Source organism: Uloborus diversus, chromosome 3 (genome assembly GCF_026930045.1).
Source record: "Uloborus diversus isolate 005 chromosome 3, Udiv.v.3.1, whole genome shotgun sequence".
Taxonomy (NCBI): domain Eukaryota; kingdom Metazoa; phylum Arthropoda; class Arachnida; order Araneae; family Uloboridae; genus Uloborus; species Uloborus diversus.
Genome location: NC_072733.1, coordinates 108,619,831 through 108,645,849, shown reverse-complemented (window position 1 = coordinate 108,645,849; position 26,019 = coordinate 108,619,831). Strand labels below are relative to the sequence as shown.

Sequence of the window (26,019 nt, the reverse complement as noted above, 5' to 3'; positions counted from 1 at the left end):
ATGGGTAGGGCATCTCCCTAGTGGCCAGCAGTGTTTATTTGTAAAGTTAATAAGTCTTAATGCTAGTTTTTCTTTCTTTTTTTCTTGAATTTCTAGGGCCGTTATCCCCCTTGAGGAAGTGAGCCCCCCGCACTGCGGGTACGCAGATATGAGCTTGCTAAAGAGCCCGTCTGGCTTATTTCGGGTGCAAGGGATTAAGATATAGGACATTTTAATTTTGCCTTTATGAACTGAGAGAGTCGAGCTTGTTGCTCTTTGTGCTATAAGTGTTACATAAAAAGGCTTCAAAAAGAAAGTTAGTTGAACTTGAAATTAATAAAAATTATGAAATATTAAAATCAATTGAAAAAGGAGAAAGCCAAAGAAAATTAGCTGGCACATATGGAATTTCTAAAACTACGGTGTCTAATATAGTTTAAAACAAGTAAAAAATAACAAAACTATTTGAATAGTATTTTTAATTATGGTTTCACTTTCAATAATGTTAAACAATGAAAGTGAGTTGAACAGAAAGAGTAATAAGGGTGAATTCCTCGAAAAATGAATACACGGTGCGAGAAATGACAAAAAAATATTTCAAAAAATCATTACTGCCCTTTATAAGTTGACCACCGGTCTAAGTTGACCACCAAAATACTGCACCACGAGTGGTCAACTTACACAGGTTTCACTGTATGCAAAAAATACTAATATCGATTTTACGTTAATCTAAAATTTGCTTTTTTCAAGAAAAAAGGTAAGGGGGCGACGGATAAAAAAATGTTGGAAATCACTGTTTTAAATATTTATACTGTTTGTACTTTTGTGAATTTTATCTTTGTTTAACGAAAATAGATGAAGTGGACGGTGATATACAAAAATGAGTTATCCAACAAAAATTTTCAAAAAAATAATGAGTTATTCACATATGTTGGCAGATAAACTGATAGACTACGGGGATACAAAGACAATTTAAGCCAAATTCTGAATTAATATGTCATCTATGAAGTTCAGCTTAGAACTCAATTTACTCAAAAGTACTGCTTGGTGGGTTGACTCATTTTTGTGTAACACCGTCAATTTGTTATAATTATAACCGATAGTTCAAGTTCTTATTATTTAAAGTGCTGATGACAAAAAATAAATAAATAAATAAATAAATAAAAAACACATGATGATTAAAAATACTAAACTTACCTAAAAAAGATTATTGTCACCGTTGGATTTAAAACACATGCAATCCCATTGAGTAGTCAACACGGTGTATAACAAATGAGTCGTTTTTTTCCTCGGAGACGAAATTGAGGAGATCTCAAAATTATCTAATTGGTTGAGAAAGTCATGATCTATCTATTGCAAAGTGCTGGGAAAAATAACAAAAAAACGAAGGATGAAAATGAAAAAAAAAAAGCTTTTTAGCAGACGTTTTGCTCCTATACATTCTATTCTTAGGATGGCGCCTTTCTCTTATTTCATTAGAAAAAGGTTTAATGTAATATTTTCCCAGACAGTCTCAGATCCTCTCTGATGGCCACAAAAAAAGATCCCCACCCCCAATAAAACTCCTTACCAGAATTCCAGGAAACATCAATCCTGAACAGATACGAGAGACACTCATGGACCCTGAAGGCTTCGCTTCGGACGAAGACCACCCAACAAAGACATTGTTTCGTTTTCCCTACGTAACAAGATACGGTAATAGTTATAGGCAAGAACAGACTAACGTCCTGAGAGTGACCGTTGAAAAAGGAGCGGCTGTCCTCCTCTCCCTCCTCCCCCCCCAAACAAAAAAAAGAGCTGTTCTGGCTGATGCAGCCCTCGACACAAGAACGGCCGGCTTAGCGAAGAACTTTTTTTTAAAAATAAAATTGAGGAAAATGGTACGTACACGTACACATTGAATGCACAGAAAACGGCCCCAGTTAAGGACGGCCCATGTGGAATTTTCCACATTTCACACGTGGCCAGTCCGCCCCTGACTAAGATGGACACAAAAGATTCTAAAGGCCATTAATGAATGGCCTAGGCCGTTAATGAATGATCTTTGACAGTAACAGATTGCCTCCTCCAGGCTTTGGGGGTGTTGATTTACAAAATTATCTGCGTATGTAATAGGTGTGGCAAATAGGGTCGCTAGGTTTCAATGCTATAAATATAAGAAATTACAATTATATTTTAATTTTATGTTCTTTAGTTATAAATGTACTTAAATGTTTATGCAATTTTTAATTTTTAAAATATAAATTTTGAAAAATCCTCGATACTATATTTTCCATATCTAAAATATAAATTTTAAACAATTCCAGATCGGGATAACGTAAAAATCTATACTTTAAATTAATTTTCTTCTATTTCAGAACGTAGTCCTTATATGTAAATCCTAACCTGTAAACTTTTTTCTACATCTGGTCTAATACAACGCAAAAAAGCTTGACAATTGTTGATATCTACTCGCCTTTCATCACTGTTAGACAAATTCCATATAGGGATAAAGATGCTGCTTATTTGTTAACAGTCTATGTAGCTGCAGTCAATTTAAATCCAAATGACCTTGTAATCAATCGTACCTCCCTTAAGAGAGCAAGAGAAAATCCTCTAGAGAAAAAATCGAATTGCATGAATTTAAATTCAGATTTTGTACTTATTCACTGGGATACAAAGCTACATCCAGATGTAACTGCAAAGAGAACGCCGATAGGCTTACCGTGATAGCTTTCAGGTCCCAATGTTGAACAGCTACTCGAAATTTCTGATACATTTCTTCAGTTGTATATGATATCTTAGATGATTGCTCTTTATTGCTAACTGTTCAAGCTGCAGTGTTTGATACAACGGCATGCAATACCGGCCGCATAAATTGTGCATGCATTTTTTAGAGCAAACACTGTACGGTGATATATTACATTTGGATTGCCATCATCAGGCACTTGAAATCGTACTGCAGTGTGTTTTTAAAGAAGTTCTTGCCTTTCTTAGTTCTAGACCCGATATTCCATTATTAAACATTTTGTGGAAATATCTCCATCATTGAATACTTTGAAAATTTCAATCAAGTACACACACCACTTACATTCTTAAAGACGAAGTCGACGATATATTGTTGTTTGTAAAAAGTGAATATTAAGAACGAACTTTCCCTTTAAGATTACAGAGACTTCGCATAACTTGTAATAATATTGGTGGTAAAGACCCTCCTAGAGGGATATGTTTTTGGCAACCTGGAGCTTATCCCTGAAATTGTTGGGCGGCAAAATGAATTTATTGTTTGAAAATTTATATATTTAGGAAACAATTTAAATTGTCCTTACATGAGGAGAAAGCCCTAATTGCTGTTTTTACAGTTAAATGCTGTATGAAGATATAGTTTTTCGCAGCAACCCAATCGAATCTCCTTTAAATAATATAATGCGACAAAAAAAAAAAAAAAAACCCTCGCAGTGTACAAAATGATAACAAACATGCAGCAGAAGCAGCGATTAGAAAATTCATAAATCACTTGCGGTATTTAGGGGATGAACTAATAGCTTTGAACGTATTGTATGAAGGAATCAACTTTGAAGATACGAAAACACTACTCCAAAAAATGCTTGCTGATAAGGAAGACGTATCTGATGATTGTATAAAAAATTTCATGTAACGGAAGATGATTTGAAATACTTTCTTAGTGAAAATTTTCCTCTTTATAGAATCAATTACAAGTCAATAAAACTGTTTGATAAGTTACAAGTACCAAAAGATGTTTTCCTACTTGATCCTGATTTATGGCAAAAGGGAGGAAGCTATTTAAAGGGAAGATTGTTAAAATGCTGAAAGTTGTGAATCATATAACTGAAAGAGCAGCACAATTAATCGAAGAATTTCACAAACAATTTACCAAACATGAGTTACAAAAGCAATTCATGTTACAGAATGTCCAAGACTATCGGGAAAAAATACACACGATCGAGATACATTGAGAAAAGCGTACGATTAAAGTAAAGTTTCTAAAGCATTATTTTATTCTTATTCAATGTAAAATGCTTAGATGATATAAAGTAATTAAAAAGATCAATTTTAGTGCTACCTCACTGTAAAAATATTTTGCAAACCTATGAGAAAGGATAAACTGGGTCTGAAGTAAAAACTCGAAGATTTGTGGGAAAATTATCAAAAGTGTTAAAGTTCAACGTCCTAGGGGCACGTGTTATTATTGACTGATCGAGTTCAAATTTTGCACAAGTTAATATTTATTAAAGTGTCACAAAACTAGGGGGCGTCACTTGCTGAATTCCGAGAAAAAAAATTTCCCATATAAATAAGGACCATCCTAATATATATATATATATATATATATATATATATATATATATATATATATATATATATATATATATATATATATATATATATATATATATATATATATATATATATATATATATAAATTTAATGCGAAACGTTTGCTGTTGCTCAAGAATGCAAGAACAGAACAAGAAGAAAATTCTATCCAAAAATGAAATTAAAAAAAAAATTTTTTGTTCAAAATTGAAAAGTTTTCCGATTTGCCCCATTTTACGGTCACCTGCAGGTTCTAAGGCAAACGCATGCTTTCGAAAATCCCTACTCCCGGTCATCGCGCTTATTTTGCACACGCATCCTGAATCTACGTCGAAATTTTAAAATCCTTTATTTTGAATGATATCTTTGAATCGAACAAGAGCAGCGGTGTGTAAATAACATGTAAGGAAAGCACACCAGTATTGGCCAGTGCTTCAGTAGTGGCCACTTCAAGGTTACTTATGTACTTTGAAAAAAGTAATAAACAGTAATAATGTGATTAATATATTGGTACCTAATGTAACTATCATACTGAATCAATTTTATTCATCAGTTTTTTTAATTTAAAGTAAGTAATGTAAATTCTGCAGATGGGAGAATGTCAGATGGCTACTACTGAAATTTTTTCACTTTGGAGTGGCCACTATTGGATCAAATTTGAGGTTTGGGAAAAAATGGATGAAAAATTTAACAAATTGAAATGTTGGCATTTTTAGATAATGGGACGATTGAGGAAGAGTTGGGTTGCAATACGCTCATTGCGTTTCAAGAGAGATAACTAATATTGTAGACCCACAGTTTAAAAATATACTTCACTGTGATTACAATATTAATGCGTTTCAAACCCTGAAGTGGCCACTGCTTAAGCACTGGCCACTACTGGAGTGTTGATCTTACATAACGATAATAAAGCTTCTGGAAAGAAGAGATATTTAGACTTCTCTCGGCAGAAGTATTTCGAATACTGCGTAAAACTTTAAAGAAAGACATTTAATTTCATAACATATATTTATTTATGTATATATATATATTTATTTATGCATAGATATATATCTTTACATATGTGTTCATTGATTATGAACATGGACGTCCATTTATTATTAGTGACTCGTGTTGATGAAATCACATTACATTTAGCAATTAGCAGCAAACACGTGGATGAGGGAAATAACCACAGAAGGTTTGTGCGAGAAAACTGCGAATGAGAAACAATAATCAGCCAAAAGACTTTTCAGCTTCATTATCTAAATGTAAGCAACAAAAGACGAAACGAAAAAAAAAATTACGTCCCTTATGCACTTCCTTTCCATTGGTCATCTGGCTCGTGAAGATTTGGCTTTGGGTATCTCATCAGCTGGTAAATTTTGCTAGTTCTTCTTCCCATTGTTTTCTCTTTTCTTCCATTGCTTGTTGTTGAAGCTCACTAAAATAATACTCATGTTACTTAATTTTCACTTTAAAAAATACGAAATCATTATTTAAAAGAAAATTGTCTACGAAATTTCGGTACTTTGATACCCAGCTTTTTAAACTTTCATCATGCAAAACACCACTATTATGCTGCTGGAGAAAAATTTTTCCTGCATTTGCTGAGGTTGATTTTACATTCATTGTGAATATGGACCATTTATTGAAACCCAAATTAGACATTAAGAGCCAGTTTTTATACGAACCGGGCAGAAACGGGATGTTCGGATATACACCATTTTTGAATTTGCTAACATTTTTATGGTGGATTCTTTAAAGATTTTAGAAGATACGTATTTTTTCTTTTCCTCCAAAAAATTTTTTGGGGACCTGTAGAAATTCTTAAATGGAGCCCGATGTAGAGGTTTTCCCAAATCAGCATTTTTTAAAATGTGATTATTTCTGTGTATTAAGCATCAGCCAAAAAAATTCTTGTGTTGACAATATGACATTTAGTACCTAAATTGAAATATATTGTAAATTTTGTGGCTGACCTTCAGTGCAGCCTTTCAGGGGTCGCCAAACTTTGTCGAAAAGTATGAAAAAGTGCCATGTTTGAGGCTCTCTGGTTCCCTGCATTCAGGCTCAACCATAGTTTTTGTACACAATTTGTGTAAGAATATACATAAATTATTCAATACCCTCACTAGCTGCATGGCTTACACTTTGTGCTGCCAAAAAATGGCAGTTTTTGTATCTAAAAATGCTAAAAAGTGCAGTTTTCATGAGCCTTTATCTCAGTGCTCTGAGGGTCAGTGTAGAACTGGATGCCTGCATTTCACACTAGAGTATATGTATTTTCACAAACAAGTGACAAAACTATGGGCAAATTCTTTTCAAGAACACAATACGTATTTCAAAACAGTAAAATGAGCTATTCAGTTTTCAATTCAGTCATCATATCCAGGTTTAAACTTTCCACCAGAGACTTCCAGATACTATTTCAAAAACTAATATGATGAAAAACTTACCATAAAAGAATTATAAACATGCAAATAGACTGATTATGCTTACTCGCATAATTTATAATATGATAAATATAAGCGAAGTGAAAGAAAAACATCAAAATATGATAAAAAAATGTACTTTTTTTATTAGGGATTTATATCTCAGTGCACTGAGGGTTAGTATAGAACTTGCTGCCAACATTTCAAACTAGAATGATATCGTTTCACAAACAAGTGACTTAACTATGGGAAATGGTTCTGCAGGTTCATAAAATGCACTTCAAGATGAGGAAATTGCATAAGAGTTAACAACGCATCCAGTTAGTTGTACTCAAGCTACAATGCTTTGTCTTGTATTTTTTTATTGTCCCACTAGTCAGTTAGGCAACTATACCCTTGTTACTTCCTTTTACAAAAAAGGAAGTATTGTATTCGCGAAAAAAATTTCACTCAAAAATCGGCCTTAATTTCCATTTTGCTTACCCCCAAATGAATGTTGAGTTTTTTTTTTCATCTCGACCACAAGTGGATAGGTGCCTAAGAACGTATAGACACCCGAAATATTCATTCTGACCATCCCCGAGGTAATTACAACGATTTTTCTCGTGACGTCCGTATGTACGTATGTATGTATGTATGTGCGGATGTGTGTATGTGCGGATATGCTTATGTGCGTATGTATGTCTCATAACTCAAGAACGGTATGTCCTAGAAAGTTGCAATTTGGTACGTAGACTCCTAGTGGGGGTCTAGTTGTGCACCTCCCCTTTTCGTTGCATTTGGGTGTTTCTGAAAGGGTTTTTTGCCCTTTTGGGGGGGGGGAGAGAAATCATTGTTAATTTCAATGTAAACTCAAGTGGTGTTATAATTTGGCGGACACTTGCCGATATATCGCCAGTCTTTTGGTCACCAAGTTTTGTCGCCAATTTGGTGACACATTTGGCGATTTTTTTTTTAATTTGGTTTTAATTTGGGTACTTTTTACTTCCTTTTACAAAAAAGGAATTATTATATTCGCGAAAAAAATTTCACTCAAAAATCGACTTTAATTTCCATTTTACTCACCCCTGAATAAATGTTGAGGTTTTTTTTTCGACTCGACCACACGTGGATAAGTGCCTGCGAATGTATAGACACGCGATATATCCATTTCGACGATTCCCGAGTTAATTGCAACGAGTTTTCTCGTGACGTCTGTATGTACGTATGTATGTCGCATAACTAAAGAACGGTATGTCCTAGAAAGTTGAAATTTGGTACGTAGACTCCTAGTGGGGTATAGTTGTGCACCTCCCTTTTTGGTTGCATTTGGGTGTTTCTAAAGCGGTCTTTTGCCCACTTTTTTTGGGAAATCATTGTTAATTTCGATGTAAAATCAAGTGGTGTTATCAATTGGTGGACACTTGGCGATATATCGCCAGTCTTTAGGTCGCCAAGTTTTGTCGCTAACTTGGCGATTTTTTTTAAAAATCTGATTTCAATTTGGTCACTGTTGGTGATATTTAGAGAGTAAACTATTGAATCACATTAAAATTGTCAGTAATGGGGAAATGACATTAAATTGGAGTAAAAGGAAGTCATGTGATGCACACATCAGCTCGTTATTAAGTAGAAATGAGTCATTTTATTTTAAATGGTGTGCCCATCACCCTAGTTTACGATTCTGCTTTTTTTTTTGTTAAGAAGATACATCATCTTTAAATACTAAGTACGCTTTTTTTTTTCATTCTACGGTGAATTAACTTTTACTTATGTAAAAATGGATTGTATAGCATAGCGTTTCATCAAAAAAAAAAAAAAACTTCTTCTTGAACTCAATTATTTTTAGAGGGGTGGCCGACGACTGGGTTCTGAATTTTTATGCATTTCCAATAGTCGGCCACGGCAGATTGACCACTGGTTCTATACTGTTTGGTTGGTATACCCAGTAGTCGACTACGTACTTAATACGGATTTTCTAATGTCCATTAAATAGTAATTAGAATAAAATATTGACAAAGCGACAATTTAGCTGTTTTGAGTAAAAATCCCCTATCTAACGTTATTTCTTTTAAGAAAAATGTTTAAATTTTTCGGATTAACTTTTTTCGACAAAAAGGGTCGTTTCAGCATTTTACTGCTTCTAATGTTGATTTTAGTTTAGAATTCTTAAAAACAGGATTGAAAACAAGTTGTAAATTCAGTCCGTCGTTGCGTTTAGAATATAAGTTCTAATACTCAACTTGTCATTACCAAATGGTAATTTGTCGGGCTTTATCAAATCATGATACGTTGATGAAATTAATAAAACAAATGGTTTGATTGCAATTAGTATTTACTCGACAATAAATAAGCATTCCCGTTGAAAGGAATTAAAATGTTGTGCTGTCTCATGTCACAACTTAATTAATACACAGTAAACACACTCAACGCTCAAATTTAAAGTGGACTGTTTTATTTGTGAGACATACGTCTCCTCCAACTCACACCAACACACACACCTTCTCGCTCCTTGCAGTCCCGGCATACTCTCGATCCCAGATGGCGCTCGCTTCAGCGCTTTCACATTTTAAAGTTCTCATAGTATTAAACATACCGGCCCGCGTTGCAATGCAAAGCATTCAACAAAATTGCAAATATTGATTCAAACTTGGTTACAAAAGTATAAACACAATACAAATGTACACTCAAACAAAATAAAATAAAATAAAATATGTATACACATAAAACACAATGAATGATAATAAACACAATTTCAGTAGATGAATATCTTATTCTCAAATTTTACGACTTTTTACTATTTTTCTATTGGTAAGATTGCAACCTTTGTGATTGGTCTTTTAAACTCACAGCTCTTAGTTTTCACCTTTACGACTCGAATCTTACCATCAGAACCTGAGATAGTTTCAATTAGTCTCCCGATTTGCCATTTGCCTACAGCGATGTCATCATTTTTTATAAGTACTAAGTCACCTACTCTCACATTTTCTTTATCGAAGAACCATTTGGTTCTCTGCTGAAGAGTACTTAAGTAGTTATTCGACCATTTTTTCCAGATAATCTGTACAATTTTAGTCACTCTTTGATATAATTTTAATCTATTAAATTCTACTTCGCTGAAATTGGGCTCTACTAGAGATGTTATTGGTCGACCTATGAGGAAATGACCAGGCGTTAAAACTGATAAGTCGTCTATATCAGCTGATAGCGGTGTAAGAGGACGCGAATTTAGAATGGCTTCTACCTGAGTAATAACGGTTAAAAAGTCTTCATAATTAAGTTTCTGATTACTCACTACCCGTTTTAGATGAAATTTAAAGGCTTTGACGCTCGCTTCCCAAAGTCCTCCAAAGTGTGGGGCTCTGGGGGGAATAAATTTCCAAATTACATTTTCACTACTAAGATAGCCAGCCAACTTGTCATCTGGCTCTTTAATCTTATCATGCATCTTTTTAATCTCAATATTACTTCCTACGAAGTTCTTTGCGTTATCTGAAAATATATAGGAAGATTTTCCTCTTCTTGAAAAAAATCTCTTAAGTGTGGCAACAAAAGCTTGTGAGGTCAAATCTGTAACCATTTCCAAATGTACAGCCTTTGTAACAAAGCATACGAAGACTGCAACATATACCTTATGGTATAAACCTTTACGTTGGTGTCTATATTTTATCCAAAAAGGACCACAGAAATCTACCTCACTGCAGTTAAATGGAAAGTCTTGAGTTATTCTTTCCTTTGGTAGATTACCCATAATTTGCTGGCAGGTTACAGGTCTGGCCTTTAAGCACACTATACATTTATGAACTACCTTCCTGCATGCATTACGACCGTTAATTGGCCAATACAATTCTCTCACATTATATAATAAAGCTTGAGGTCCTATATGTAAATATTTCCTATGAAAATATTCAAGAATTATATCTGTCAATTTATGTTTTGAAGGTAAGATAATTGGAAATTTCTTATCCGTACTTAAATCAATGTTTGCCAAGCGGCCTCCCACTCTCAAAATACCCTCTTCATCTAAAAATGGGTTTAAATTTCTTACCTGACTGTCCGGTAAAGCCGCATTACCTTCCCTCAATTTTTTTATTTCCTTACTAAATTCAAATCCCTGAAATATCTTTACTAATCTAAGTTCTGCTTTTTTCATCTCTTGAGGGTCCAATGGCCCTTTTTTCTTTTCGTTGCTGCTACAGTTTCCTAAAAACCTGAAAATATAGCTAAGTACTCGAATTAATTTTATATACATATTAGAAATATTAAGTAAGTCATCTGAAAACATATTTGTTGATGCAAACATTGCTGCACAGTTTATATCGTCCTTCTTTTTTAATTCATTTAAAAAGTCTTCTCCACTCATATCCGTTGGAATGTCTCTTTCAGGATAAATACCGGTAGCAAGAAAATCTGGTCCATTCCACCAGAGTTTATTTTCAGACAGCTTGTCAGGATCCATACCTCTGGATATAAGATCGGCTGGGTTCTCCAGTGATGCTACATGGTGCCACTGTTGAATATTTGTCAAATCTTGTATTGCAGTCACTCTATTTGAAATGAAAGTTTTTAATTGATGAGGTTCTTTCCGAATCCACGAGAGAGCTATCATAGAGTCACTCCACAAATATGTTTCCGATATATCCAGTTTTAAGGAGGATGTAACTCGTTTTATCAGTTTGGCTAATAGAACTGTAGCCATTAACTCGAGGCGTGGTATTGTCATACGCTTAAGAGGGGAAACTCTGGACTTACTGGAAACTAGTCTTACTGTAACTTCACCAGAATTGTTAATGGATCTGCAATATATAACTGCAGCATAGGCGACCTCTGAGGCATCAGCAAACCCGTGCAATTGTACATCAATAGTACCCTCACTTAAAATACATCTCGGAACCTTAATGTTGTTGATACATGGTAGTAAGTCAATGAAGTTTTGCCACTCTTTATTTTCTTTAATGGGAAGCTGATCATTCCAATCTATTGACAATAACCAGAGCTTCTGCATGAATATTTTCGTCCTTGTCACAATCGGGCCTAAAAGACCAAGTGGATCAAAAATGCGCGCGATGGTTGATAATACCATACGCTTAGTAACTGGTACACCAGATTCTACCTTTGCCTGGAATGTAAAACAATCTATCTCTGATTGCCACGATACACCTAAAGCCTTAGTTTTTTCAGTAATCACAAATTTATAATCTTTCTCGGTGCTCATGAAAAGATCAGGGTGATTTCCTAACCACTTATGCAACTCCATACCTGCTTTTCTCAAAATTCCGATTAATTGGTTTTGAAGCTCTTTTGCTTCTTCTAAAGAACTCGATCCACTCAGAACATCGTCCATATAAAAACTATCATGTAAAGCTGCTGCTGCAAGAGGGTACTCTTCTGCCTCATCTATTGCTAATTGCTTCAAAGTTCTAACTGCTAAAAAAGGGGCACTAACCGTGCCATATGTCACTGTGTTTAGTTCGTAAGTTTTAACTAAACCATCATTTGTTTCCTTCCACAAGATTTTTTGAGGGGGTCTTTGACTGGGATGAATTAAAATCATCCTGTACATTTTTTTGATGTCTGCAGCAAAGGCATAAACATATCTTCTGAATCGCAACATAATTGATAACAAATCATCCTGTATGATACCACCGTTATACTGCAAAGAATTTAGAGATTTCCCATTTGACGTAGGGGAGCTAGCATTAAAGACAACGCGTAGCGGCGTCGACTTGCTAACCGCTCTATAGACTCCTAAATGAGGTACAAAGTAACTCAGATCCTCATCAGAATCTTTCACCTCAGTCATATGCCCTAACTCTAAATATTCACTCAAAAATTTCCTATACAAGGATAAATATTCTGGATCTTTTTCTAAACGATTCCACAAACTATTCAACTTTCTAAGCGCTATGTCTTTAGATTTTCCTAAAGAACTAGGTTCTTCCTTTAGGGGCCTCTTTACAATGTATTTCCTTTTAGCATCTCTAGAATGATTCCGTACAAAATGTTCTTCGCAAATTAAGCTCTCTTTACTTTTGTGCTCAATAGACTCAACATTTTCTATTTCCCAGAATCGCTTAAGTGTTTTATCCAAATCACATTCTTCATTAATAAAACCGCAATGAATTTTATTTTCGGTCTCGGATATTGTACTTCCGGATATGATAAAACCAAAAACTGTGTTTTGTAAAATTAGACTTGAATTTTTACAATGAATTTGCCCTGGTTTTAACAATTGATAAAATATCTCGGCTCCTAATAATAACTGTATACATCCTGGAATATTAAATTTTTCATCTGCGAGATTAATATTACAAAGGTCATTCACATTAATTTCAAGCTTATTTGACGGAATTAAATCCTGTGTAATTTTTGGCACTACTAAAAGGTCCAACTTCCTAGTGAAACTCTTTTCTTTATTGCTGATACAAGCAGATACACGCGCTTTAATTGTGGATATTGAATCATTTAATCCTGACACTGATACGTTTATTTTCTGTTTCTTCAAACCAAGGAAATTGGTGCACTCGTTATTTATAAAACACGATGATGATCCGTTATCTAAAATTGCTCTTACGGGTTGTAAATTTCCCTCAGCATCAGTAATATAACACATCGCAGTACTCAATAAAACATTTTTTGTTTTTGCTTCACTTATTGCCGTAAACAAAGTGTTCTCTCGATTCGGCATAAATTCTTCAGCCAGTGCTGACAGCTGTTGGGAGGGGATCTCATTTGACGCCATTACGTCTTGTTTATTTTCGCGCGCAATCACATTCTCAGACAGAAAATGAATCGTCACATGATGTTTTTTCCCACACACAGAACAGGAGAATTTAGATTTGCAATGACACACGCTATGTTTTATCGATAAACAGTTAAAGCATAGTCTCTTCTCTTTTATAAATTTAATTCTTTCATTCACGGATAGCTTACAGTATTTAGGACACTTATATAATAAATGATTTTCACAACATAACATACATTTAGGCGTTTTAATATCGCTTAAAAATACTTTTGGAATATTCTTCTCGTTAAATTTCTTGGTGTAAGAACTTTTTTCATTTTTCCCTCGCGATGTATAATACAAGTCTATTTCTTTAGACAGCTCCTTTGGACGCAACCAGCTATCTTGTGCTTTAATAGAAATATGCATTGCTACATCTTTCTCAAGAGTATCAAATATTTTATCAGATACTATCAACTCATTTAACGTCTTAAAGTCCGACACATTTCTTAGTTTCAAATAATATTCCCAGTTCGTTATTAAACGAGAAGCAAACTGCTGGTAATTTTCGTTTTGTTGCCGTGTTGCCTTTCTAAAATTTTCTAAACACGATTGAGCACTGGGTTCGAACTCTCTTAAAATAATAGCTTTCACTTTCTCGTAGTTACTCAATTCATCATCTGTAATATAAGTTATCACATTTGCGGCTCTCTCGCCTAATAAATTCAATAGGATTTCTGATTTGTATTTATAAGGAACATTTTTAGATACAAAAGCTCTTTCTAAAGAAGTAAAGAAGAATGCCCAGTCTTCAGGCTTAGTAGGGACTTTCACAGTTAATATTCTTATGCTTTTTATCAAAGAATCTAGAGAATTCTGAACATCAACATTACTTTCGTTTTGGTTTTGATTCTATGGTTTCGAACCTGCTCTCACTCGCGCAAGCTCTAACTCAGCTTTAACTATTTCATATTTAACTTGCTCTAAATCTAATTGTTTTTGCTGTAAGTCATTATTCTTACGCTCTTCTACTGTTAAACTAATTAAATCTTTCACAAACTCAATATCAGATTTAAAATAACTATTGTTCTTAATTAGCTCAGTTAATTGAACAACAGTTAATTTTTCATCAACAGTTTCTCCTAATTCAGAGGCAGTAATCCTCAAATCTTCTTTTTTACAGTTTTTAAACATTTTAGTTTCTAGCACATTGATGAATAATAATTATTCAATGGTCACTTACTTCTCAAATGTCCTCAATAATTCTCATATCCACAGGTCTCTGTGTCGTTCTCAGGCTCCGGAAGGACCACTTATGTGCTGTCTCATGTCACAACTTAATTAATACACAGTAAACACACTCAACGCTCAAATTTAAAGTGGACTGTTTTATTTGTGAGACATACGTCTCCTCCAACTCACACCAACGCACACACCTTCTCGCTCCTTGCAGTCCCGGCATACTCTCGATCCCAGATGGCGCTCGCTTCAGCGCTTTCACATTTTAAAGTTCTCATACTATTAAACAAATGTAATGCATCAATAGTTATGTTAGCTCAAATTATTTCAATGAGCGTTAAACCTGTGATTATTCTTTCTATTGTTTATTTTGTTTAACTATTAGCTTCAACAAAGGTTCAAAAAATCTGTATTCTATCTAGACTAATTATTCCAAATGTTGGTACCACTACTTATTACTGATTCTAAACAAATAGTTAATTCATTGGGTTTTCTTCAAAACGAAATCAAAATTGACATCTTTTTTAAATGTATATGCTGATTTTGTTTCAAAATAACATGGTTTTAAAGTCGCATTACATTGCTACCCACTCCATTTTAGTTTATGGGTCATTCTTAAAAAAGTGTAACTTTTCTATCACACGTCTTTTACAGTATAAACTTCAAGGACCAATTCATTTAACAATGATTTTTAATTTCATCAAAAATATATGTATTTAAACCTGCCAACAATTTTTTTTATAATAATATTTATTTTAGTATATTTTTGGTTCACACAACATGTGAATTCTCACCTCCGTGGCATGTCACACGCCTTGTGTGACTGTTTATGTTGCTTAATAACTTGTTTAATTAAAAGTGTATAGTTATTTATTGATTATTTATTTCACAGGTGTCTCAAATAATAATTGTTTAAGTGTATTTAATGTTTTATATTGTGTTTTAGTCCGTTTTAGTAGGACAAGTGTCACACAATAAATTCTCACCTCCGTTACCTAAACACAAAATGCCATTCCTCATTAACACGTGACAGTAATGACATCAAATTTTATTTTCCGTGATACAAGGGAGCCCCCGTGTTTATATTCAGTCATAGTTGAAGTTGTGAGATTTTTGTCGAAAAACAAAAAGATAGATTTTGCTTCAAAAACTTAGTATGCTTATTCTGAGTTCTCACCTCTGTAAACTTGAATTTCAGGGATGTAAATTAATGTAAAAGGAGAAATGAACATGTTTTCATATGCTTAACATGTTCAGATTGTAGCAACGAAGAAAAAACTTTTTCCCTGAAAAATGTATTTATTAGGCCTATATTTATGGAAAATTCCTCACCTCCGTGACAAACCTTAGCAATGTCATTATCTCTGAGGTGAAGATAAATGATGGAGGAGAAATACAACAACAATAGGCATTCTACCAAAATTATAAATTGCCAGTATATCCTGAAATTTACTAAATAGTATTTTTTAACATACATTTGAAACTACTAACTAAGCCGATTTTTAATTAAGAGAGCTGAATATTATATTCCCATTAATCATTGAAATAGCTGATTGTTTGCACAATTAGCAAAATTACTGCTTTGATATTAAATTGGCCTCGATTTTTAAATATTAAAAGTGTAAAAGTGTTTTTCTTTTATATTTCTATGAACAAGGCATTTTTTTTTATTTATGAGTAAAATAATTGGAATTTAGCTGGGCCATTGCTTATGGTCACTTCGAGTAGGTAACACTTTCATGTAAGAACGAAAAAAAAAAGGAAAACAAAAGGTTTCGAAACAGAAAAAAATTTTCGCTCAAAAGTTACGTTTTTTGGATAATGAACCTTATTCATTGTTTACTAATGTTTTTGTTGAGAGCTGTAATATTATCTTTATTATATATCCATTTCCCAATTTTTCTCAACTAAACTTTACCCACATACACACCAGTTGTTTCAACAGTCGGGGGGGGGGGGACCAGTTGACCCTCTGAATTGTCAAAACATTTGTTTTATGCAATTTTTGCTTGTATTTTGAGGCTTTTAGTCCTATAAAATGCATTGAATTCATACTCCGCCCCCCCCCCCAGAAAAACTTTGAAAATACGGACCTGCCAATATAATTTTTCTTACTCCAGTTCGTTCACAACAAAAAAACCTCTTTTATGAAAATCTCATCTTTTGAAATTGTTTCCAAAACTACAATTTAATTTTATGCTCCGCAGGTTAAAGTTTCGTTCTAATGAATATGGACCAGTCAAATGTCAATCATATCTATCATTAATTCACTACTTATTGATCATGAATTCTATCAATTCTTTTATTCGGTCTCTATCTTAGCAAAAACAGTCAATACAGGGGCAATAAATTTCTATTGCTTTAAATTTCTAATCGATGCTTTAAAATTTTCCCCAACAAGGTTTTAATGTTATCTTACAATAAGGAATTAATCCTGAAATGGAATGTTAAGTGAAACTTTTAAAAAGTCTAAAATAATGTTTTAAAAGTTTTTGTAAGTTTATTTTTGTAAAAAAAAAAATCTAACCAAAAAAGCAGTAAATTTATAAGCTTATTCTTTAGTTAAAAAATACAATTTATGTGTTAATTCGCCGCTAAGCATTTGAGAACAATTTGAAAATAGATTTTTTTTAATGAGAAAGGAGGTTATTTTTCTCATTTTTGCCTCATAATGATAAAATAGTAGCGTAAAGTGTGCAACTGCATCAATTATGTGACCCCAGATATAAGTCTCCTTCACGCTTCTTCGTTCGTTACACTTCTTGTATATTTCATGAAGGTATTTGCATTTCCGTTATGAATAACTGCATTCTTTTACGTTTGTTTCTTAACTGTAGGAAGTTGAGAAAGGAAGATTGAGCTGAGATAACCATTGATTGTAGTTTCATGAAGACAAAAACAACCGCGTGTTTCATGACGTATCCTTGAAAAAATAAAATTATGAGAGAAATTTCAAAATCCCTCGTAAATAAGTTTGAAAATTTAAATAAACTTGTAGTCAAATAAATAAACTTCAAAGTTTAACACATTGAATCAAATAAGAAGCAGATAAAAAGAGCGGATTAGTACTTTAAAGCCGATTTTCTGTGAATCACGTATTTGTCACGTGACATGTTCTTCCACTAATCTAGTCAATTATCGATGGTATCAACCGGTAGGAAATCGATGTTTTGGAATCTATTCTACTTTCAGTCTCGAAATTCGAAAATATCCTATTATTAGAAAAGTGAAATTTAAAGTAGATCCCAAAATTATCAGAGGCAATCTCTTACTGCATAATATCAGTTGAGCAGGTATTGATCGTAGCAAGTTATAAGATCATTTTTGCTACCTTTTAAAAACTGTTTTCACTTGAAGTATTTATTATATTTAATGTCGTAAATAAAGAAATTTTCTGAACAAAACTTGCACAACGCTTTCGAACAGTGCTTGCATTTTAAGTCAAATAACTTGAAAAGAAGAAAAAGTTATCTTGCTGCGTTTGATTTATTATTACTATCATTATACTACATTATAATTATGTGAGTTTAAAACGTTATATAACTAAAGTTATTTTTTGTTTATCACTCAATTTACTTACAATTACTTTAATTAATGTTTTTCGAAAATTTTAACTAGGTTAAAGGCATTACTCGTTATAAATTCATTAAACAAACAAATCACTATCAGCCCCCTGCTAAAAGCTAATCCGACAAATCATTTATTGAAGCAAAATAAATAAATAAATATATAAAGACAGAAAGGAAAAAAAAAACGTTTTCCTTAGCTAAAAACATTTGAATGATCACTGAAAATGCTGAAAGTAAACGTCAGCATTCTTTGAGTTGAAAGTACAAATGTTTTTTTAATTAACTAATTTACTGAGCCCAAATGAAAAGAAGGATTGCTTCGAATTAAAGATGCGGTGCATTTTGTAAAGCAAAGAGAGACAAAAATTTCTTAAATAAATAACGCATCTAAATAATGTGAACTGTATTGAATGTGTGATGTATTGAATTTAATTTCAAGCCGGTTTCAAATGCGGAGTTTTGAAACGCACCAAACAAAACGAATCTCCATTTCCGTCAGGATCCGATCCAGCATGACTTGTGTCTTTCCTCATTTTTCTTCGCTTACTCTGCTTGTTACTTCCATTTTCCTTTTCAAAGCCAAGTGACTTGAATAATTTAACTTTTTTTTAAACAGATTTCTTCAGATTTCTCTTGTTTCATCTTCATTTTTATTTATTGGAGTGGCCGTAAGAATAGACTTTCAAGCGTAGTCTGACTTTTCTGACTTACGGGAATTTTTAACTTCTGAGCAGAATGCAAAATTTTCTTTGTTGAAGAATGGCAAAAAAGTTCGACAACTGCAAGAGTTGATTGATGCATCGCATGGGCATCTCGAAATGCAGATGGGTTCAGGTTTAACAAACATTGATGATTTTTCTCAACAAATATTGAGAAACCATGTGCGACTATCAGTTTCGCTGCGTTTTAGAAATATTTTTATCTTTTATGTAACTGAAGAATGTTGGTTTATCAAAGGAGAAAATGTTTGGAGCTTTCAAATTCTTGCATTTGATTTTCTTCCATTCTGTATCCCCGCATTATCTTTTCAAAAGAAAAGTTCAAAAGAAAATCAAAGAGTTTTTCTGCCTTTCTAATTTACTGTCATTTCTTGGATATATTTATAAGAGAAGCAAAAATGAAGAATTGATTACAACCATGTCGGAGTAGATTCATTCGTCATACAATCCCTAACCCAACACAGCTTATCAACTTGACACAAACGATGCCATTAGACTATCCTCATAGTTTTAATTAACCGTTTACATCTGGAACACCTCGTATAATAGAAATCTCGACCTGTTCAACAAATAAAAAGTCGATAGTTTTGTCAGAAAAGCATTGCAGTTCCTCTTCAAACAAGAACGCAAAAAATTATATTTGAAGTCACAAAACCAGTTTTTCCTTGAAAAAACAATCAGCCACTTCCTACTACTCAAGCGTTGTAACTGAGTGCTGATCCCTAGCTCCCCCGCTCCCCCTTTTCACCCTATTTCTTTGAACCATCTCGTTCAAAAAATATTTGTATTTGCTTCACCAACTTGATCCTCTGTAACCGACATGACTCGATATCTTAATCTTGTCCGGTTTTAAAGCGCTATTTTGCATCATATCAATGCACCGATAAGTCATAATAATGTGTAATGTTTCAATATATATATATATATATATATATATATATATATATATATATATATATATATATATATATATATATATATATATATATATATATATATATATATATATATATACTACGTTTACGTTGCTTCTGAACATTTGTGCTTTTTATTTTTAGTGTTTAACTTTGCGAACCACATTAAATAAGCATTTTTAAAAATCCTTGGGGGACCACAAGCTCTGAAATAAAATTTGAAAATTGCGGTGTATTTTATTGTATAAATAAATGAAAAACAATATGTTTTTTTTTAATACTTTATTTTTTGCTTAATTAAGATTCTGATGTCTCAATAACATGAGGAAAAAAATTGTAACTCAAAACTTCTTTGTTCCCGATTATTTATATATAAAAAAAATAAAAATAAAAAAACTTTAACTTATATGCCCCATGATTGTATTTAAAGGGTAACCTGTAAAAAAGTTTTTAAATATTTCAGGTTGGATATTTTTTATATAATTCACATTATGGTGCGTAGTTAGACTTTGGACGGCTCTATTGTCCCGCGACTTCACAGAAGTTGAAACAAGCGCGGACACGTAAATTTAGAAATTCTTAGAATGAAAGCCTTTTGTTTGAAAGGAAACAAATTTTGAAGCAAATATACGAACTTAAATTCTTAATTAAGTTTCGGACTAAATCAAAGTTGTGCTCTGAATTGGAAATCTCAGGAATTACTGGTGAACACACCGGAATTTTGACACATTCGTTATACATTCGGTCGAATTGCTTACAAGAAAAGTGACTTTAAACCCCGAAGCAGCAATCAAACTGAATTAATGTTACATAAAAGTATGTCATTAAGATATGTTTAAGTTATTGTTCGGTGTGAAATTGAGGTAAAAATATGTCTTTTCGTTTTTTTTTTACTAATACTCATGATACTAGAAATAAAACTGTGCCGAAAAAATTCATTCAGTGATAATATTTTTTTTTCTCCATTCAAAAAAAAAAAAAAAAAAAAAAACTTTTTCACATGCTTAAAAGATTTGCAGTATTGAATCGAAGTTCCGGCTGAAACAGAAAATAGTTACTTTCCTTGCACTTAGTTTTTTTTTTTTTTTTTATTATTATTTCTCAAAACAAAAAAATAAATTTTGGTTTTCGCATTGTTCGATGCATAAATGTATAAAACAGCTGAATGTCAGTGGGTGTACTTCTTATTTTTTTGAAAAAAATTCTTACAATAAATCGTCAATACTAAGAATTCTTATAAAATAAAAATATTTTAAGTAAAAAGTCATAAACTGAAAAAATAACTCAATGTCAGTGGGCGTACTTTTTTTTTTTTTTGAAAAAAATTCTTACAATAAATCGTCAACGCTAAGAATTCTTATAAAATAAAAAACTTTTAAGTAAAAAGTTATCAAAACCTTTAAAGTATCAGTAACACAATCCAAAGATTCGTAGTTATAATTTCTTCTGAAAAGTATACCATCATAAACCATATAGCAAGAGGGGGATAGCTTCTTCAGCGATTAATCTCAACATCCAAAGCATAACCGTTCAGATATAGTTAAGAGCTCGGAGCAAATTTTATTGCGGGGCTCTATGTGAGGCCCCGAGAGCACTTCTTTACCCTCTCAAGGCAAAATGGGATAAATTGCCGAAATTGCTGCGTGCCCCAGATGCTGATTGTTTAATCGCTGCATTTTTCCACCCTCTGGGTGGCTTTACTTCAAAGTAAGTCTTTTGTGACTCCACACACGTATTTCAGCTTTCCCTCCATTATTTGCAATTTTCTCATGTCTGCCAACCGTGCTGTCGCGTTCGTCAAAACTTCCTCTGGCTATAAAATTATTTAATGTTTACAAGGCCTAGCTTCGTTCACAAACATCTGCTTAATACTGCGGTTTGTGTTCTTTTGTGCATCCCCTAGCTTTGTTCAGTCATGCTGTTCAAAGCATTTTGTCTTAATGCGAAAACTATAAATGAATGTGGTACTTTTAACTCTGCTGGAAACAATAGCTGCTGAATGATGACTGATGTACCACACGAGATTGCACACATTTGTACAGGAGATTACAAAAGCATGCATGTTGATTTGGAGCACGTTCTTTTTCATCAATCATCACCGGTTTTAGTCCAAAATTTCATCAATGAAATTTTCAAATTTTTGAAGAATAGTCGTGTTTGTAAAAGACAAGTTTGGTAAAATTTAATCTTGCAATTAACAGCTGACACTAACTTTGGTGATTTCTGAAAAAATAGTTTCCGAAAGCTAAAAGCTCCATAATCTTAGCGAATTGTGTAGTTTTGAAGATGGGTAGTTTCACTAAAAGGGAAAGAATCAATTATCCATAAGCGATTTGTGCATTTGTACCCAAAATGGTTTCGTAATTGAAGCATCAGAGTGTACAAGCTTTTCTGAGACATCTATGTAAATCTTGCTGCTTGTGACAAGACATACTTCATTGCCTATTGTACAGGCTAGTGAACCGAATCCAAATCTATCCATCCAGCCAATCTGTATGTAAACTTCAACGATAATGATTATTTTGCGACTGCAAACAGTTAAGTGCAGTTTTACATTGTGCAGTTTGTAGCTAAGTCTAACTGTGTTTAAATGCCTTTTTAGGTTCAATTCTTTTTATTGCTTGCGTGCTCACAATTAGAGGAATATGAAAATTTCTTGCACCCTGAGTAACTTTTATGCTCTCTAATTTGGTGTAAATTGGAATTTCCTACTATGTTTTCAGAAAAGCTTTAATGAAGCCTAGCATGAAATATAAACTTCGTATAAGAAAAATCTAGAACATTCCAGTACCTTTCACGATTATAAATAATAAACTCTTTCTGGATGGTGCTGAGACACATCTGCATTACTTCTTCATCCTGAAAAAAAAAGCATATTCAGTGTAATGGCAAAAGACCTACATTTATCACTCTTAAACCTTTTTTTCATATTTGAAAACCTATACTTGCCTTCAATTTCGCAACTGTCCAGCAAAATCCATCATTTTCAATATGCCTTTCAAAAGCAAATCTTTCACATTCAGAATTAAGATGTTTATTATATGAATGGATTTCTTTATTAAAAGATTATAATTATTTTATTGGCTTTACTAAAAGAATTTGTGGACAATTCAAAATTTGTTTAAAAACCTTATAAGATAATTGTTTTCTGAAAATTAGGCTTTTTTCTTACCAATTACTTAAACCGTAAGTTCTTTCTCAATTTTACGAAAAAATCATCTTAGAGAAATTCCTTTAAAACGACCCTATATAATAAAACGATCAATAAAGATTGTCTTAGGGAGTGTAAAATTAATTTTCTTTTTTAAATATAAAGGCATTTCAACAAAAAGGGTTTGTTTGCACTAACCAAGAAAGCCAGCTCTCTGTAGGCATAAACAAATCTTGATAGTAAAAATCCCCATGCAGGAAAAAAAAAAAAAACGCTCATCGTTTGGAGCAGAACAGGGATTCTCAAAATAAGTGCCGCGGCTCCCTGGGGTACCGCAAGAGAAGGCGAAGGGTGCTGAGAAGCGTCCATGGTATCAGTATATATGCATATTTGAGATAGACTCAGGTGTCGAGAAAAATTGTAATTCTTCAAAGGCTGTCCCGAGCTAGAAATGTTTGGGAACCCCTAGGATATAATGTTCTTCCTCTTTTTTACCTGGTGCAAAACGGGAAAATTCAGAGGTGGTACTGTTCAAGGATCGGTTTTACTGTAAGCAGGTGATACCAGAAATCCCTACGCCTGTCTTTACGTCCACACACGTGCCAATATGTGGAAATTTATTACTGGAAGAAAACAATTTCATTTCGAAAGCTTAATGCTTCACGTGGTTGTACCAAAATGTAGAAACTATTGCCTCAAAGTTACAACTGATGCGGTTAGCATCAAAATCAGCTCAATCCATTAATTTCCAAAACGTTTTTTTAAATATATATTTTTTTTATTTCATGATTTGATATTTCTTGTCTATACCATCATGCCACAAAACGATTAGGAACTGCCAAAACCTCGTTTTACTTCAAAACCAGTTCAATCAGTGCTTTTACTATATCGGCACTGTAAAAACGTATGGGTAACATGAACGAAATTATGAAAATAAATTGTTTAGTCAATTCGCATTTTTTATTGGACAGGCATTTATATAACGTACTACGTGAACTGAATTTGAATGAAAAGTTAAAAAAAAAAAGAAAAAGAATTGTGGCAGATTTACTTTAAAACCAATTCAATTCATATTATTTTTTTATGAGTAAATAAAAACAAACCAATGCTAATTTAGTAAAGAAGAACAAAATAGTTCACAACGACTGTTTTTAAAACAGGAAAAAATCCTTAAAAGAAAAATAATAATAATTGGGCAGAGCGTGAGATGTTACTTTTTTATTTGATGGTTTTATTTTTATTCATTCATTTATTTATTTATTTATTTTTTTTTGTATCCCCTGATATTTTTTAAAACAAGAATTGAGCCATTTTTACGTAACACCTCAATTGATACCGTACAGTGAAGAAATAATCTTTAGAAATAATAATTATGATTTTAAGATTTTTTAACTGACATAATAAAGAACTTGCAGAATTTTTCATTAAGAACTATTCGCAAAATAAAACTTGAAAGTCATTAGCATTTTATAAAGCTAAGTATATTTTGAATAAAGGTATATTTGAGGCTTGATATGTAGAGCTTTTTCCTTTTTGGTACCTGACTTTACTTTCTCCAAATTTTAAGAGAAGGAAGTCAACCGAATAATATGCATCAGAAGCACTGGAAGATTAAATAAGTTAAACTAAAAAGCAATGAAACTTTATATTAAAAATTAAGACTTTTTAAAGGAAAAAAAATCCTGTTTTCATATTAGCTGCTGCGATTGCTTATAAGGGCATTTTCTTTTTTACCTTTAAGTACCTGATTTTGTTAAAGTTCCTTAAAAACAATCTCAAAAAAATTTCACATTTGAGTATGAGGCGGAACTTGAAACTCTTTCTGAGAAAATGGTCAGTAAGAATATTTGCAAAGCATATGTATAACTGTATATTTAGGAAGAGCTTAGTTTATAATTCAGTTTTAGTGATAGGGTTGGTTAGGGGAAGTGGATCACTGGGGTAAGTGGGTCAGTCCCTTGAAAATGAATTATGGATATGGTTTTTATACTTTTTGTATATATTTGGGTTATTTGTAATGTTTTTCTCGGTCATACACCTTAGTCAAAAAAAAAAAAAAATCTGAAACATATTTTTTTACGAGCTTAACAACCTTTTTTCAAAGAAGTGTTTCCGGGTTAGTTTTTATTATTTTGTTAGGATCATTGAAATTTTATAAATAGTCTAACTTAAAGTGAATATTGCAAAAAAAAAAAAAAAAAAAACATAAAATGTTGTTAATAAGGGGTTAAGAGGAGGGGTCTCATTTACCCCGTATATTTCCTCTATAAGGGGTAGGTGCGTCTCCTCACTATGGGGTAAAAGGGTCCTCCCATAATAGTGAGGATTTTAATATTAAAAGGAACTCTGATGAAATATTTGTTTTCGTGAAATACAAGACAACTATAATGACCTAGAAGGAATTGATAATTCAGCTGCAAAAACTGCAAAAGCTGGTGATTAGAAATGTTTGATTATGAATCGAATCTTGTATCATAGAAAACCATAGAGTATTATATAGGTCTATTGTTGGAAGTTGATGATAGAAATGATAAAAAAAAATAATACTGCTGAATTTGCTAGAACGAATAGAAATATTGACATTTTTTATTGGGCTGGTGCAGATGATGTTGGAATTATTACTGAAGATGAATTGATAGTAGTTCTTCCTTAATTAACTTTAATTCGACGCAGCCCTTTAGTGCTTCCAATTTCTTTTTCAACTTATAGTTTTGACTAATTTATCAAAATTTGATCTTGATCAACTGCAGTACGCTTATTCAACATAGAGCACACCTTAAAATGCAAAAGTAATCTATACACCTATAGGCTTTTGATTTATTTGACGGATGTAATTGTTTTGTTTTTTGTTTTAAAATTTTCCTTCATACATATTCAAAAGACAGTAAACATCTCATAAAATGGATGCATTTACAAAGAGATAAAACATATTAAAATTTTACATACTTTATGAAGTAAAATTCCCTTTCACCCTTTTTAAATTTGTTTGATTTTCATTGAATTAACCTCTTTAC

The 26,019-nt window shown here is 32.7% G+C and overlaps 1 protein-coding gene across 1 annotated transcript in view; it reads right to left on the bottom strand.

The window, feature by feature from the left end:
• Window positions 1-5,374: 5,374 nt before the first annotated feature.
• The window catches only part of LOC129219410 (serine/threonine-protein kinase 32B-like), a 242,333-nt gene continuing 221,688 nt past the window's right edge, over window positions 5,375-26,019 (bottom strand). The window contains exons 11-12 of the mRNA XM_054853799.1: window positions 22,646-22,713; window positions 5,375-5,719 (exon numbers count right to left, since the gene is read on the bottom strand). Of these exons, the coding sequence (XP_054709774.1) occupies window positions 5,647-5,719; window positions 22,646-22,713 (141 nt within the window). The 3' untranslated portion in view covers window positions 5,375-5,646. The remainder of the gene's footprint in view (window positions 5,720-22,645; window positions 22,714-26,019) is intronic.